The 18,325-nt window shown below is 45.6% G+C and overlaps 1 protein-coding gene across 1 annotated transcript in view; it reads right to left on the reverse strand.

The window, feature by feature from the left end:
* The window catches only part of LOC119466545 (proteoglycan 4-like), a 54,397-nt gene that overhangs the window by 20,581 nt on the left and 15,491 nt on the right, over positions 1-18,325 (reverse strand). The window contains exons 5-7 of the mRNA XM_049657124.1: positions 14,666-14,768; positions 6,578-6,756; positions 1,110-1,290 (exon numbers count right to left, since the gene is read on the reverse strand). Coding sequence (XP_049513081.1) covers positions 1,110-1,290; positions 6,578-6,756; positions 14,666-14,768 — 463 coding nt within the window. The remainder of the gene's footprint in view (positions 1-1,109; positions 1,291-6,577; positions 6,757-14,665; positions 14,769-18,325) is intronic.

Below are 18,325 nucleotides of genomic sequence, written 5' to 3' on the forward strand. Positions count from 1 at the left end.
GAGGTGCTCTGGTTTAATTAATTAGAGCATAGAGCACTGCAGCGAGAGGTTGCACAGCTCAGGCAACACAGGCACAAGGCTTCGAGCAGCTCGTCATCGCAGTCTTTCTCAAAGCAGTGCATACTGCTCATGCTTCTTCAGTACAATAGGAATTTATAAACAAATGTCAAGAAGGTCGGGCCATAATAGCCGGTTATGAGCTCCAGCGCGTGCGGTGCAGATCGTGCCGAGAACAATGCATCGACGTGGCTCACGGCATCCGAGATTTGCGTGTGTTGCATCACGTGGCACCGTAAATATTGGACACCATGGCTGACCGCGCTTAGTGCCCGCAGCCAAGCGCCCACAAATTAACAACAAAAGTGTAGAAAGATACCGATATATGTCTGAAGAAAAAAAAAAAGAAGTCAGTTTTGCCAGAAAGGTGGAGCATTGATGGCGATAGCAAAGAGACAGCCTCCCGAGATAAGGTTCGTAGTTTCAACTGTGTCACGCACGCTCACTCTCCAACTGGTTTCCGGGTTCCCTCCTAGCCTCCTCTTTCCTTACCCCACGTTGTCAGCCCTCTCTTCAACCTACTGCCCTTCTCTACCCCACTTCATGTCGCTCAACCGCCGCCCGCCTTCATCCCTTCGTTGCAGTGTCATCACGCTTTCTCTCACAGCGCTTGCTCCCTTCACTGAGGGCATTCGTGTATATGGCTACAGCAGTTCTAGCTCTTTGCTAAGATCTGTCGCCAGCATACTTCAATGCGTTTATTGCCGACTCCCGCAAGAGTGAAACCATCTCCGAAAGTTATCACCCGAGAATACCGCCCGAGTGCGCATGAAACCATGAAAGCATGTGCAAAGATTGAACCGATAAGCCACCAGAAGGCACACTGATCGTATTGGATAAGAGTGTTCACCTCGCAGTTCAGAGCGTTGTCTATGCGCGAGGACACAAGATTTATCCCGCGTCTGTCATGAGGTTTCTGGTTTCACGCAGGCTGTATCATGCGAATACTGCTGGCTGCCCCCTCGGACGAGGACAACAGCACAAATGCTGCCATGCACACAACAAAATTGAACTGAAGTCTCCGAAGATAAAGAGACCAATTGGATGCAAACCTGGCTGGAGGCTTCTCCTCGAAGCAGCAGTTGCTCCTGCAGGCGGTCCGAGTGGCCTACGTGGCTCGGGCATAGCTGGCGTCGATCGAGCTGCTGGCCGCTGTGTCACAGCGGGCGCAGATGGCACATATGGCGTCGGCCCCCTTCGAGCAGGTTTCGACACTCCAGAGGTGGACCCAGGCTAGGAAAAGAGGTTGAGAGCAACTTCATCACATGCGGTTCAGCTTGGAAACTTGGTGAGAAAGTCAGTTATACAGCAAGGATTTAGTCACTTTAATGACAACATTGTCTTTATTAAGTCTTGATGGCTTATTAGCGACCTTTACGGCAACTAAGTATAGCCAGTAAATTGCCTAGGTAAATTCATCAAGAAACTTTGGCCGGGTTTAATGTCATGCCCAAATTTTATTCCAAGAGAGATATATCCATCTCTATTTGTCATTACAGTCGAGTGCCTCTACAATCAAATTTTTCACGTGCCCCGTGAATTTCGTCGTAGCGAGACTCGACTGTAAGAAAATTAATTAGCGGAATTTCGTTGACGCTAAATTAGTATGTATATATGTACACCAAACGGCAAAGCCAGGAAGGAAACCAAAACAACTGTAGGAGAAATCTTCGCGATGGCGTGGGGCGAAGGTTGAGACGTACCGAATGCGGCCAATAACGTGTCAACTTCACGAGCGAATACCGTACTGATTCGAATCTAGGCTGATAGTTTTTTTTTAAATAATCGTATACGAAACTCTAGGGTCGGCTTAGATTCGAGGATGTTTTAAAAAGCGACAGTTTTTAACTGAAACTGATGAATATGGTGCATAGTTAGCGCCACCTACAAAAGTCAGTATCGCAGTCGCTACTAGCAGCGCTAGTAGCCAACTGAAGTACACGAGAAACATCGCCAGTTTGACCTGTGTCGTATCGGTAGTATCGGTATGGTTACAGTGTAGTATGGTGTAGCATCGGCGCGTGGCATGGCGTTATCGTAATGGCACCAAACAGGCGTTGCCACTATAGTGCCGCTTTCTAACGAATACCGTTATTTACTCGAATTTAACGCGAACTTTTACCCTGGCCCTATATCTGCGTTACCACATAGCCGTCAGCATTTCAAAATGGCCGCCTCGCACGCGCGTCGAGCCTAGCTACCGTAGCTTCCTCCGTGTGCTGCAATACACGTGCTTAGGCAATAGTCTACCGTCTGTATTCACGTTCTCTGCGTCTGCTCTATCAGCATGAAGTACCGAGTTCATCATGATGCCGCATTTAAAAGGAAAGTGATCGTGTGTGCGGAAATGGACGGAAATCTGGTCACATCGCGGGCATTCGGAGAATCCGAAACTTGCGTGCGGGACTGGCGCAAACAGAACGAGAAGATTTTCGCCAGCAAAGCAATGCGGAAAGGTTTCAGTGGACCAAAGCAGCACGTAATCTGCGACAATCCACTTCGGCGATACGATCGCCTTTGCCCTATCTTGAAAGTAATCTGCGACGGGGAAAGTCTGCCGTGCGCCGTCTTTTTGCTGCTTATAGGTAAGTGGGAGGCATGCTAGCATGAAGGTCAATTCGCTCGCCGCGCTTCGTTACTCCAGCGTTTTGACAGTTCATTGCCGCGGTTAACGAGCGAGATGTGTTTCATGTTTGCTGGTGCACGCGTGACACCGTGCTTGTTAATTTATTTAATAAGCAAATGTTTGCAAGTTTATACGGCCGATAAAACTGCTATCCTTACTTCGTATAGCAGTCTACTAATTTGCTATCGCAGCGAAACTGCGACTTTTTTTCTTCATCGCAACTTCAGTGCATCGAGCGAAAATCTATTTTTCCAAATGACAGAAAGTTGTATTTCTGTTTGAAAGCATGAGGGGCGCGGTACTGTAAAGGACTCTTTTTTTTGTCGTCACGGAAAACGGGTGCACATTATAATAGAGGGCGCGCTAGAATCTGGTAAATACGGTAGCTGAGCTAGCTGTAGAGGCATCGTCAAACATTCAAGCCGGGCGGCACTTCAGCATCGATAAGAAAAACGTCTGTCGTTGGAGGGGCCACGGGAGATGCATTTTGCGTGCGGCACAATGACGATGGCATTTACCCAGGAACAGTGATCGTGTGCTCCTTCAAAAAGTGGAGCATCTCTAATGCGCTTGATGGTACTGAATATAGTGCACTGTTTGACGATGACAGCGATAAGGAAGATAGCGACGAGGCTAGCAGCGATGGTGACGCAGAATGAGCTCGGCACGTTCATATTTAATAAATGCTGTTTCATTTTGTGAATGCTGTTCTCGCTTTTTTGTTCGGCCTATATTCGAGGAAAGTTGTTTTTTTTTCTGGCTTCGAACTTTTGGCGGCTCGGCTTAGAATTGAAGCCGGTCTAGATTCGAGTAAATACGGTGCATTTCGCGCCACTGTTATAGCATTTTTCGTACATTGTGGCCGACACTTAACGTGCGTGCCATGCCGATCGCAAAACTTCTTTTGCAGTGCATGCACTGTCGCAATGAAGAGGTTTGAATTATCACAATTTCATTGCATATTTATAACAAAGTCGGCAAGCTTGGCAAGCTTGCTCTTCCCAGAACTTTTATTTACAGAAGTCGGTCAGCCTAGATTTCTTACGCTTCACGGCAAGCAAAGGCGTTACGCGAGTCTCGCAGCCCGTTAAAAAGAGCCATCAAAATTTCATTTGTCGTGGGCTCTGATAACCTTTAAGATGAGGTCAACAGGATCCATTACTTTCAAAGCAGTCGCTGGAGTCAGTGTGTCTAGCGGGCGTCATTTTCCACAGACGACGAGACGTTGGCATCATGTTGACAACAGCACTTGTGACGCGGCCGCCGTATCTCGAAAGCAATCTGCGATGTGGGCAAAGTGCAACTGGGCAAAGTGCAACTAGTGCCGGTAGAGTCATGTGCGCTGCGCTTTCGACGTTTAGTTCGCATTGAAGCGAGAGACGGCACGGAGGTCAATTCACTCGCTGCTATTGCCGCGCCTTCTCATTCCAGCGTGTTGACACCAAGTTTCCGCGATCATCGAGCGAGATGTGTTCATGTTTACCTGTGCGCATGACACCGTGCTTGGTAATTTAGTTAGTAAGCGAATGTTTACAAATTTACATGGCCGATAAACTACTATCCTTAATTCGTATAGCTGTCTACTAGAATCTGCTATCGCAATCGATTCTTTACCTTTCAGGTGAAAGTGCGAAATTTTTTTCCTTCCGCTTTTTGCCTCGGCGATCATATGTGCCTTCTCCTCGAGAGAGAGAAATTTACCCTTCTTCGTTGGCGTAGCCATTTCGACAGGACACACACACACACACCACAGAAAACGGCAGTGATTATGGTGGTCCCATGCAGTCTCATGCAGGCGCGTGATGACTACGCCTGGCTATGGATTGCAGTGGCATAAATCGGTACTTTGAATTTGATTTCATTCGCGAAAACTTTGTTCAAGCGGACATACGATCGTCACAGCTTTGGAAGGGCCTTCTAATTTTGACTACTCGGCAGTTCCAATTTCAATTCAGTCCCAGTTTCATTACCGAAAAGTTTGTTCAAGCGAAAATAACACATAAAACGCCTTCGTTACGAAGAGACTTTTTTGTATTACTTTCTGTGGGCAGCTGATGGGGATTTGAAATATCTTTGTTGTGGCGGAAATTTCGTTGTAGCAGCGTTAGTTTTAGGAGGATTCAACTGTACTTCTAACGACGTACCCGCAAACCTATTAACAGGGGTGTGCGAATACCGAATAGTAGTAGATTTCTAATGAAATATCGAATGAAACAAAAAGCTGAATATTGAATCGAATATTAGCGAAATTTTCAGAAAACTTTTTGCTTATAAATTCTGGGCAAACAAATACGGTATGTGCCACAGCCATTTTCGCTGTGCTCGTGGCTAGTGCAACGGTTACGGTGGCACAGTACCCTGCGGCCTTACACGTTTCGACTCCGTTCATTCGCAACGTTATGGTGATGCAGCTCGTGGGGTATGACGCCCGCTTCGCAAGATGAACAATTTTGATGGCAGAGGATCTGGGAAGCTCCGCTGCAGTTCGGGAACTCGACGTCAACGAGTCGACGATTCGTGGATGGCGGGGCCCACAGGAGGCTCTTCAAATGCAAGACCAGTCGGAAGGGCTCTGTGGACCTCGTAGTGACCTGGTACTGCGGTCGAATGAAATGGTTGTGCGGTCTTTCAAGAAGTGCTTAATCTCTCTCTCAAATGAGCTCAACTACACAGAAGATTACTTCATTTTCGTGTGATAACTTTCAGAGATAGTTTCGCATTCGAAAGACTGCTCACCGAGGTACTGAACCCCTCGAAGTATACGGCCGACAGCACTCTTGGCACTGATAGTGAGCCTGGCACAGCACCAGAAACACTTGTCGGGGCCATGTTAGGTACCGAGTCACGGAAAATTTCGCGACAGTCAAGCTATCTCCGAAAGTGATCGCCTGAGAATACTCCCCAAGGAAAGCTCTGCCTCCTCAGATGACGATGAGTACCCGCCGTGGTTGCTCAGTGGCTATGGTGTTGGGCTGCTGAGCACGAGGTCGCGGGATCGAATCCCGGCAACGGCAGCCGCTTTTGGATGGTGGCAAAATGCGAAAACACCTGTGTACTCAGATTTAGGTGCACGTTAAAGATCCCCAGGTATGCGAAAACACCTGTGTACTCAGATTTAGGTGCACGTTAAAGATCCCCAGGTGGTCCAAATTTACGGAGTCGCCCACTACGGCGTGCCTCATAATCAGATCGTGGTTTTGGCACGTAAAACTCCATAATTTAATTTTTAGATGACGATGAGTGAAGAGAACTCGCTTCTCAATTGCGATCCCTTTTAAAAGGTGGCATTTCGTATTCAGTTCATCTCGTGTTACATTCGCGGTTTTTATTTTTTTTTTATTTCCAGTGACTGAAAAGCCGACCCTCGCGTTAAAATCATGGTTGCATTACATACGAGTAAATACGGTAATGTGTTTTAGAGTGTAGAAAGAAGATACCAGGATTGTACAATTACCGCAAGCCCATCTGTCTCCCATGCTCATCATCTTCACGAGCACAGCTTAATGGTGCCTGCGATGGTAAGCCATCTGGCTAAAAAAGTTGACTTGTTCGAAGTATTTTAAAACAGTTTCAATAGGAAACATTGCTTCTTCAATGAAAACAGTGCAGAGTGAAGAGGTATACAATGTGCAAAACTTGTTTAAGGTGGCATACTTTTTCGCAACGAAAATGAGCGCATTCAATTGAAATGTGCAGGACTGTCAGCTGCTCTCCACACTTTATGCATTCGTATTCGTAGGGGGGCAGGGGGACTTTTAAGCAATTATTTGTGGTTTACCAAGCGCAGTTAATTTTTTATTTGTTTATCCCACTCAGAAACTTTCAGTGGTCTCAAAGCCTCTGAAGAACAAACAGCTTCATGTCCAGATTTGGGAACAAATGAGTGGTCATCACCTTTGGTCGCTCGCAACCTTTTGGGGCGAGCAATGATCTCACTGGTGCCTGTGCATTCCTGGCAAATGTGGTGTCTGCCGCAGTTCTAGTTGCAGCACTGGGCCGCACCGGGACTGCCCTAGGTTTGGTCATCATCGACAGCCGCCCTGCAGGACGTTGCACTGGTGCGGGGTGTGGCGCTGCAACACCAGGGCACAAGATGAGGAGAGAAATCACTTCTGCTAAAAATCCGTGTGAAATGAAATAAGAAGTGGCAGGAGGCCAGGCAAAGAACTCCTGTTAAGAACATGTAGGCAAACAGACAAGCAAGAAAAGGTGAACAGCAAATGATCTCAGGGTAACACAGGTATGACAAAAATGCCGACATCTGACAGGGAAATGTACAAAAAATACTTAAATACTTTTATAATGCGATATAGAATAAATACAACAGCAGTAGCCTCAAATAAACAGATGTGAATAAACAAAATAAGAAAAATTTTGGGAGTTGGGAGCTCCTCCAGGCAAACAATAAGGTTGATGCAAATGCTAACATTATTTTTGACATCCTAAAACATCATCTAATCCAAGTGGTTAATGAACCGACACATGTAGAAGAGCCATCATGATCTATATTAGATCTCATTTTTAAACCGAACCTTTTCTGAGCATATCGTTTCAATCGAAGATGGTTTATCTGATCATTACCTTGTTGCTTTCCTTGCCCATTGTCAAGACTACTGCACATAATCGCAACTCGCATTAATGAATTCTTAGAAGAAAACTTGACACTAACAAGTGATAAACATGGTTCCAGAAAGGGCTATTCCACTGTCATGCAATTAGTAATACTAGTAGTCAATTCAATTGCCAAAGCTTTGGATGCAAACGGTCAAATTGATGCTGTGTTTTTGGACTTCAGTAAAGCTTTCGATAGGGTAATTCACGATAAACTAATTCTAAAATTAAGAAATATTAACCTTCCAGACATCATAATTACTTATGGATAATCAACAACAGTATGTTTCAGATGATGATCACAACTCTGGTCACAACTACCAATCACTTCAGGTGTTCCCCAGAACAGTGTCCTGGGTCCATTGTTCTTTTATATAGTACTAACGACGTTGTTACAGTCGTCAAACCTGGAACACAAACAACACTGTTTGCAGACGAATGTGTTGTATTTCGTACTATTAAGTTCACAGATGATCAGAGAGAACTTGAATAATATATTTTTGTGGTGCGAAGAATGGGGGCATGGCTGCAAACCCAGATAAAACTGTCTCTCTTAGCATAATACATAAAAAGAATCCCATGGAGTACGCGTATGACATGGGATCTGTTCCACTTAAGCAAGTTTTACAAGTACTTTGGCGTAACTTTCACTGACAATTTTTCTTGGAAACTTCACATTGATAACACATGTTCTTCTGCCTTCCGCAAGCTAACTTATCTGCAATACAAACTTAGAAATGCCCCCTCAAGCATTAGCTACTCACTTACCTGACCTATGTCCAGCCAAAACTTCAACATGCTTGTGTCACATGGGATCCCTATACTGAAGTGAACATTAACAAACTTGAAATATTAGAGAAAATCTGTTCGTTTTATTTATTCCAAATGCAAAAGTTCGGACTTGCCGTCAGAGTTGATGTTGGCTAACGACATTCGTTCGCTTGAACAAAGACAGAAATACCAGCTAGAATTTTTACATACTCTAACCACAAATTGGCTCTGGGCCCTTCACTATATGTAAGCCCTCTTTCCACAAGGAATACATGACACCATCGTGCTGATACACTAATATCTATCTATGCTAAGACAGACACCTATAAGTTTTTTCCACGGATTATTTCTGAATGGAATTCTCTACCCGCACCACACAACATGCGACTGTCTTTTTGAATATGTGAGCTTTTTTTTTTCCTTGATTTTGCTGTTTTTAAAGTGAAGCTTTATATGTCTAGGTGACATTGTATATATCTAGGTGAAATTGCCTGTGTACAGAAAACTATCATCATCGCCATTGGCTGCAGCATCGTCGTCTTCTTCCGCAGCTGGCTCGTGATCGGCACACGCTCATGCCACTGCTCCCGCATTCGTCGTCTGCTCCTACAGCTGGCTGCGTTCCCGCTAATCATTCCAGCGTAGAATTTCGCTACTCTTCTTTCGTTGTAATGGGGAGATCGTGTTTCGGGGGTATGAGCCATTCAGTGTCTTATGTAACGGACAGATTTAATTTCGAAGAATCGCAAGCGGCAATGATGAGCGAATGCTGCTAACCACGCCGCCGAGCAAGCTTGAGACATCGAACGCAAGCGACAAAGGCAGACTGCAGGCGTACTGTAAGTGAAGTCGTTCTCTCCGTCGCAGCCGAACGCGTGTTAACCGCATAATTGAGAAATACTTCATTGAATTGTCGGGATTAACCCAGTGATAAACACCGGGGACACACATCTCAGCTTCGCTGGTTAACCATCTTCACAGAGTGGAAGGGCCGACAAATTTTGTTTTAGGGCTTAGTATTTCCGTTGCACTGGGAATGTGTCTGCATAAATGTGTCTTCTTTGCTGTTGAATGATCACAGCAAATCCCCGACTTTCAAACACCCTGGTCTTCGGTGTGCAAACGCAGTTGCCTATTGTCACTGATCTTCTGCTATTATCTAGTTTACATCGCTCTGCACCCTCTTGTGCTTTCCTCGACTGGTAAAAACGGAGTGATTAAGGCTTTGCGTTTGATCTTTTCACGAAGTGTTTTGTGAGCAATACTGACCGTTTTCGCGGAGCAGTTTTAGAGAAACGAGATGGCGCTTACGGCGGCGCGCCATACCTCTCCTCAGCGACCGCGCACGAATACGAAACCATTACCGCTTCTACCTTGCTTCTGTGCGATCAGCTGTTGGAAATGCAACTGAGTTTTCGCTAACACACTGTGCTCCAATCATGCTAGATTTAATCATGTGGATTGAAGACGTGTGCAGTAGTTGGCTGCAAGAAATAGTGACTAGCATGTTAAGGAATGGAATGAATCTGTGTGGCCAAGTTCGCGGACCGCTGCTGCAACTGTCCGAACGTGTTACCGGCACTTTGAGATGTACGGCTTTCCTCGAGGATACAGAAATTTGCTCATCCGCCAGCATTGTATCGCTAACCTTCAAAGAAAGGGCTTCAGCCCCGGAACGTCAGCAAGTGTGAGTACCACTTGTTAAACAATGACAAAAAGAGTAGTGCCGCTTCCCGTCATAGTGAGTTTCGCGCACGTTATCTATACACATCTTAAGCCCACTCTATCGCCGACGTACCAAGAATAAGTGAATGGGCGCACACTTGAATATATGTGCACTATTTACTCACAATAAATGACGGACTACACCGATGGCGCACGAATGGTTTCGCGACGGTCCACAAGAGTAAGCGAGTTACTAACGGTAATATATATTAGCTACAAGGTATTACAATGCGCAAAACAGCTACGTTTCAAGCCTTGCGCGCAGCAAGAACAAATCTATCGGAACTGAGCACACCCACGAGCGATTAGGGCGAAAATAATCACATAGTGGCCACACCGAGGTACTTTTACTGAGTCAGAAACTGACAAGCCGCTGCTTCAAAATATTTGCCAAATAAAAGTACAGAGCAAAACACACTAATCCTCATTCAATTCATGAGCGGAATGTTTGGATAGATTCGAATACATATTTAACCCCACTATTAAAACAAGCACCATACACGCTGCTCGCGCCGTTTGGACATAGGTTAATCAGCTCCGAAAGCGCTTTTGCATGTCCTCTGTAGGTGTGATCAAAGCTTCGTGTCGTTCTCGTAGACGGTGTTTCTCCTCTGTTTTGGGAGATATCGTAGACGGTGACTCAGTCACTGTCTACGATATCTCCCAAAACAGAGGCTTTCTAAGCTGCGCTGGAGTCATACACTTCCATTGTAAACAAGGAGGCAACGGAGGCAGTTGAGGCAAGCAATGGATGCGTCACCACGTGATCAAACATGGCAGTGCTCACGGGATCACCACGAAAAGGGTCAATATTCTAGAAAAGTATTTTTTTTATTACTATCCTTAGAATATGAATGTATATGAATGTATCTACATACATCTTTGTATTTATAAATGTCTAGTCTTGTGGTTAACTATGTCTACCCATCCTGCGAGGACCACAATGTGGTCTGCAGTATGTACTAAATAAATAAATCAATATAAAAATTTTTTCCTGCTGTGATGCCAACTCCACGTGTTTTTACCTCTCATTTTGAAATTTTTTTTGCAACTGGCTCCTGATACCTCCAAATCTCAACTGCAAAAACGCCATGGAAAAAATCACTGAAAAGTTTCCATACTTTGTCTGAAGCTGCAATATCAAAAAATGAAAGCAGAATTTTATGGCACTGCAGCTTTCCATTCAAGATCTCCACAAACTTTGGAGCCAGTTTCAAACCCCTCGGACGACTGGCTTCTGTCCTTGCGTTAGGATCAATCGTCGGGGTGTCTTGACAAAGTGCCAGGGACACTCTTGCCAACACCGACACAGCAAACTAGGTGTCCAGTTCTGAGCCATGTGAAAGCGACTATTCGAACCAAGCCTCGTGAAAGTTATGGTATCCTCAAAAGGGGATTGACCGAGAATAATGCTCCTGGCATACCAAGCTTTTGTCAGGAAGTTGGCAGTTACTGGCCCCATTTTGGAAGGGCTCTGCATGGTCTGTGCATGGTCAGTGGGATCATATCTTCGCAATTTCACCATCCTGGAAAAATCTTTCCAATTTTCACAACTACCGAGTTAACAGCATTTTACTAGTTCATTGCCCTTATATAGGTGAAATAACCCCGAACCCTGGTCTTGGGTCCCCAGTTGTCCTTAAGCAAATGAAATATGGCACCTCATATTGAGACAATGGCCATTGCATGAAGAATGTGCAATTGCTGGCCCTCAGCATATACACAAACGAAAAAATTTGCTACTTTTTTTTCATAATGAAGATTAGTTGAGAATCAAGCACATGTCCCGTTTTTACTTTTTTCAGTCCTTGTCAAAGTAGCGCTGCCGCCATACAATGAATCTGCAACAAAATAATTTACGAGCTCACCATTTTTGAGAATGCATCTAGTTACGAAATTACGAAATCGGTGGGTAAAGCACGAGAATTTTATTCTTGCGATTATTCTTGCGAAATGAGGCAGCACAGATAAGGAATGCATCACAACAAAAAATTCACTGTCAAAATTCCGTTAGCCTACTTTGGCAAGCTTGCTCAAGGCTATAGAACCACACCGCTGACGGCATGAAGTGCATCCCATGCGTCCTTCATCAATGGTGGCACTGCGATAGAGAGGTATTCTCGGTCGATTGCTAAAGTGATCATATTTCTGAAAGTGAAGTTTTGCGTAACTCAGATCTGGATGCAGAGCAACAGCGTTTCTCACGTGTAACAGCGTTCCTTGAGCAGATGCTGTCCCCCATAGGCACCGACGCATCCATTGCCGAGCGTGAAACCTCCAAAAGTGATCTCCAAAAGTGATCTCCAAAAGTGATCGATACCTCCAAAAGTGATCGACCGAGAAAGATGGCACCTTCGCGCAAATTTATGTCCAGCGACGCTGAACCTCCCAGCAATGCCTGTTGGGCGGTATCAAAACTAGCATTCTTGAAGCAAGGGACACACATCCTCGATGATCGCTCAATCACGGCCGAAAGGCTGGTAGCCAATGCTGTAGCTGCCATCTCATGTGCAATAAACAAGTCTACATTCTTCGTATTTTCTGCACTTTCCTTGCCAAGCCACAGATTATACATTGTGCTAGGCACGCAAAAATTGCCGTCGCATGCCAGATGATGATGATGATGTATGTTGTTTAATGGCGCAAGGGCCAGGTATGGCCAAAGAGCGCCAGGCCTGTGTTAATAAGTTGACAATGGAGCAATGAATTGCGAAAGGTAGATGTGCCGTGGCTGTAAAAGGGCCTAAAAACAATCGCTGTAAAATGCGTAAAATATATATATATGTAATAAAATTATGGCAATGGCTAATGAGGAGCACTATGAAACGAAAGAACAAATTGCAAGATAATGATGATAAATGAGAATTTATCACTGACAACTCTTTTCAAAAAGCACTACTGCCTTGACAGGCCCTTTGAAATGCAAGGGCATGGAGGCGCGTGCTATACAAAACTACTATCGCAGCGGCATCCTCTGGAGAGAGGATGCGCTATGAAACTATTGGGCAAATAACATGCAATGAAACATCGCTAAGAAAACTCAGGACAGCTTTGGTGTTAAAGAGGGGTTTGTCACCCAGAAACATAGTGGGATGGAGAGGGAGACAGTACCGGTACGCTAGAGGAAAGTGCCTTTTTCTCTCTGTTTCGGCTTCCCTGCACTCCACGAGGGCGTGGAGCACGGTAAGCCTCTCTCCACATCTATCACAGGTTGGTGGGTCATTTCCAGTTAAAAGAAAATTGTGGGTGCCGTATGTATGTCCTATTCTCAAACGAGAGAATAGGACATTAGTTCTTCGTATTTTCGTAACGGGATGCCAGGGACCTATCTGTGGCTTAACTAAATGGAGCTTATTGTTCGTTTCGGCATCCCACAAGCGCTGCCAGTGGCTTCGAAGATTATTTCTTAAGTAGGGCTTGAGGTCTGCGGCAGGGATAGAAGCTGTAGGATTAAGGGCTCGCGATGTAGTGGATGAGGCCATTTGATCAGCCAGAACATTGCCCTCGATGCCTCTATGGCCAGGCACCCAGCACAAAATAATATGCTGGTTAGACATATATGCTTTGCACAGAGCAGAATACAGTTCAATGAGTACAGGGTTTTTGTGTCTATGTAGAGTCATAATCGCTTTTACAACGCTTAGGGAGTCTGTAAATATTATTGATCGTTTGAGTTTTGACTTGCATATATTCTTCACTGCTGATAAAAGTGCATAGGCTTCAGCCGTAAAAATGCTTGTTTCCGGGTGCAGTACATCGCACTCTGAGAACGACGGTCCGACTACTGCGTAAGATACCCCTGCATGTGACTTGGAAGCGTCAGTGTAGAACTGAGTGCAGGACGAGTACTTGAACTGAATTTCTAGAAAGTGGATTCGAATATGTGCCTCTGGAGCGTCTTTTGTGACCTCTACAAACGAGGTATCGCACTCTATGAGTTGCCACTGCCACGGTGGCACTGGCTTTGCTGGGGCCATCAGAGCATTTTCAGGTAGTGGGATATCCATTTGTTCACTAATTTTTCTTACACGTACTGAGAAGGGATCTCTTGCTGTCGGCCGGTTATTAAAGAGTGTGGCACTGGTCATGTCATTTACGGTTGAGAAGGACGGGTGTTCAGAGTTCGAATTAACTTTCAGAAAATAGGTGAGGCTTAGGTACGAACGTTGCATGTCGAGCGACCACATGTCCGCCTCTACATACAGGCTTGCCACAGGACTTGTCCTGAAGGCACCAGTGGCTAGGCGGATGCCTAGGTGGTGTACAGGATCCAGCATCCTTAGGGCGCTTGGCGTAGCGGAATGGTACACTATGGCGCCGTAATCTATTCTTGTGAGTATGAGGCTCTTATAAAGATTCAAGAGACACTTTGTGTCACTACCCCAAGCAGTGCGTCTATCTGTACATCATCGACGTCGCATGCCAGAAGAGACATACAGCCATGCCATTTGAAATGGGCAATTAACAAATAAGATAGCAGCCATGACGTGTTTCCCGCACTTGGCTGTTTTTGTAAACAAAATGGCGGCGGCCATGCAACCACACTGTAATGCCATTTTACGCAATTCAAGTAGAGAGAATGTGTTCTTGAGCACTTTTTGTACTCTACTGTACGCTGTTAGCGTTGCACAGGTAGATAACATGGGGTATAACATTCTGGCAGGTTTCGTTGATGCAAGGTTGCAGTTTAGAGTCTTTTCGTTGTGGCGAGGATTTCAGTGTCTCGGGCTTTCGTTATTGCGGGTTTTTAAAGCTTTGCTTTAAAAAGCCGATTCTGCAGTGTCTGGTGGTCAAGTTCCCCAACTGTACACCTTTGATTCACGAGAGCACATTACTGTCAAGCACAACTGGGAGTGCGGGAGGAAGGCGACTCACATGGGAGACTCTTGCGGACCAGTGCTGTACCTTTGGTAGACTGCTGGCGCGACGAACAGCTAGCTGCCATGATCATGGTGGTGTCTGCCTTGGCCGAGGGCACCTGCACACCCAAAAGGAGTCATTGTCAGCTGCTGTAGTCGTGGAGCTTCCCATTAACACTGCCTAGAGATAAATCTGGTGCACCCGCCAAAGTAAGTACTTACACCGCACGTGGAGGCAGCCGGATGAGGGAGCCACCGCAGCCATGACTTAGTGTAACCGGCCAGCTATGGCACTGATTGTATGCGAAAGTGGTTTGTAGTTGCGGCCAATCATACCAGGCACATTAGCGTGTTCCTTCGTGCACACATGGCTTGTCAACTTCAGCTGCTGCCAGCTGCATGCGATTGTCAAGCCACCACAGAGGCTTCCCCCAAGTGCGCAGCGCGAGTGAAAACATATGTACAAAAGGGGCATCCAGTCAGAGTATGTGTTGGGGTGAACAGGGCAAAGAGTTCTCCAACTGGACTCCTGAACAGACCTCCAGAACTGCCACTCATGTACACCCGTGAGCAAAAGTATACGGACCAGGGGTTGCGCGATAAAGTCGATTTTTTCCTCTGCCTGTGAACGAAACTCGAAATTGAGGACTGCAGTCCAAACTTGGCAGTGCGAACTTTTCAGTGAACCGTTTATGCTAGTTAATTACGAAGAAATTCAATTTTTTCGGCGACCCGGTAGTCTGTATACTTTTGCTCACGGGTGTAGATATGTGAAACTGAGGATGCTGGGACGTAGGTGGCTTGGCTTGTCCCGAAATGTGGCTTAAACTAAAACGTGGTCATGACAGCACAAGGATAAACCTTTCTCAAAATTAAAGGGGCCCTGAAAACACTTTTCTGACTAATCGTAGCGGTGCCTCACTATTAAAGGACATCGTCTCGCAAATCTAGCGCCACAAAAGAAACCGAGTGGACTTATCGCACAGATGCCCAGCTTTCTCTCTTTCGTCTCTGCTAGCACACTGGAAGCTACACAGCAGAGAAGCCAAGAGGGCAAAGCCCTGGCCAAAAGTTGAGTGCTGTGGCGGTGAAAGGGCTGGTCTCGGCGTCCTGTGGCCAGCCGCAGTAGACTACACTACGAAGCACGCCACCGCCATTTCGAAGGGAAAGCGCGCAACTGACACAGCTAGGCGCAGTGCAAAGATCAAATGATTTTCCAGTCTTATAGAGATTCCAGACATATTTATATTTCGATTATTCAACTCAAATGAGCATTAATTGCATTATTGAAAATGTTCTCGCGATCATGAAATCAGCCAATAGCTGTTGTGGGTCCAGCTGCTAGCGATGACGCTGCATGATAGCATTTGCGAGAGCAAGCCATTTTTCTGTTTTGGCACGAGGTTGTATATTCTTTGCTGCATGCAGTGCAGTAACATTTGGCTCACATGTTCACAGCAGCATCTACAACACATCTACAACATTTTCTTTGTTCAAAAAAGTGTTTCAGGGCCACTTTAAGTTATAAATGTGCTGGTTCAAGTTAGGTCAAGTTTACGCAAATACAAGGTGTGGCAAAAGTTCCCACACTTCCTAAACATCAGTTGTACAAAAGTCCATCAGCATTACAGTCAACGGCCAATTTTCCAGACACCCAATTTTTCAGACATGCCCGATAATTCGGGCACCTGCGCAGCACCACCACGTACCCCCCCCCCCCCCTCATAGAGTCGATATATAAGAACGTCTGAAATTTTGGACGCAAAGAACCTTCGCCGTCCTATTTTCCCGACTTCTTGCCATGACCACAGGTCCGAAACAGCATTAATCGTAGGCACCAGCGCCGCCCATTTTGATTTACCTCACTTCCTCAAACCGACACAGATCCTCTCGCACGCAGATCCGCTGGCAGCCGTAGCGACCATTGCTGCAACACTAGGCCTAGCTACTGCGACGTTGGCTACCAAGCTTCTTGCTGTTCGGTGCCGTGTTTTTCATTAAAACAATTTGCCGCTGTGAGCAATGGCACCGACACCGCCTTTGTAATCCTCGCCAATGTCTTGGAAGCTCGGAAAGCACGATGCGTTGCATAATGCCGGTTCCCGAAAGTCCGCTTCGCCTCAATACAGCAGCGTTACGCAGTCAAGCATAAGCGAAGTATTGCGCTGAAGCATACCAAGAGTAAGAAGGGGGCAATTGTCGCAGGACACTATTCCTCAATTATAAGCGCATGAACCTGCTGTCTCCCATCACAGTACGAGCACCGCTATGCCTAATAAGTGTACTGGCAGGCCTTCAGAGCTAATTAGGACGTGCCTGTGGTGATTTGAGCCCTTAGGGAAGTAAAAGACGTGTACTGGTATTTTCAGACTGCACGTTTTTTCGGACATTCTGGCAACCTAGGGAGTCCGAAAAATGAGACGTTGACTGCATTTCATTCTGTTCCATTTACTTAACATGCAACCAGAGGGCATTGTTGCAGTGTGGGCACATTCTGAATACTACAAAAACAACAAAAGAGCAGAGAAAAAGAAAAATCTGAACAAAATTACAACAGCACCACGGTTACCAGGCATACATGTCCTTCATGAGTAGAAAATTCAAAGCGCAAGATATTTAGCTGCTGATAAGCATTTGCCTTTCGCGACTATGAATCATGATTTATGAATAAACATGACTGTCTTTATTTGCACTTCCTCTTCTCCACTTTTCACGTGCAAACAGATATTCTTGCCTTTAGGACGGTGAGAAGCAAGACTCTGCGAGCAACAAATTGAGAAGCTCTACAACAAGGGGTTCCATGCCACAGAAATTTACAGACGCCTTTAAAATTCCAATAAGAAACATCTGTGATTGGGTGAATAGGCTACGACTGATTGGATCTATGTACGGTGGGAAGCATTCCTGAAAACCGAAGTCGGCAAGTAGTGCCCCAGTTTGTCGAGACGATTTGAAAAAAAATTTCAGAACCCCAGAAGATTTATACCTGAAATGGCCCAACAAGGAGGAATTTCTTAGCGTTCTGCCATAAGCATTATTATGAAAGAGAACCTGCCGAAGTGTTTTCTTTGCCTGTACAAGCTGTATGTCTATAGTACATTCTTTTTGTCTGTATACAAGATGCCTATTGGGACCTTATTTGTTACACCCGTTCACTCGTGTTGTGCTGCCATTTGCAGTGCCTGCTGCAGCAAGTTTCAAGCCATGTTAAGGTCTTCATACATGTATTGTCATGAGAATAAATAAACTTCCTTGTCATTGTCAAGTTCCCCTACAAGGTTCACGAGGATCACCTACAAAGTTTACAAAACCCACGGGCTCGCCGAGCACATAAAAGAAATCAAAGTAAGAAGGTGCAGGGGCCTGCTCAAGTGCTTCAGTAACACAGCACACCGCCGGTGTGTTCTCTAAACAGACGAGGCTGCAATCAACATTGAGCGATTTTAAAAAAGAAAAATCGAAATTATGGGGTCTAACGTGCCGAAACTGCCCAGTAAGTTATGACCGACGCCATAGTGGAAGACTGCAAAAATTTTTTGACCATCCGGAGTTCTTTAACGTGCTCCAGAGCACGTGAGCGCCTTTCCATTTTGCTTCCATTGAAGTCTACAGCTGCAGAAGCTGGGGATCAGCAGCAGACTGCCATAGCCACTGACACACCGTGCTAGGTGTGTAA

This window comes from Dermacentor silvarum, chromosome 10, assembly GCF_013339745.2.
Source record: "Dermacentor silvarum isolate Dsil-2018 chromosome 10, BIME_Dsil_1.4, whole genome shotgun sequence".
NCBI classification, from domain to species: domain Eukaryota; kingdom Metazoa; phylum Arthropoda; class Arachnida; order Ixodida; family Ixodidae; genus Dermacentor; species Dermacentor silvarum.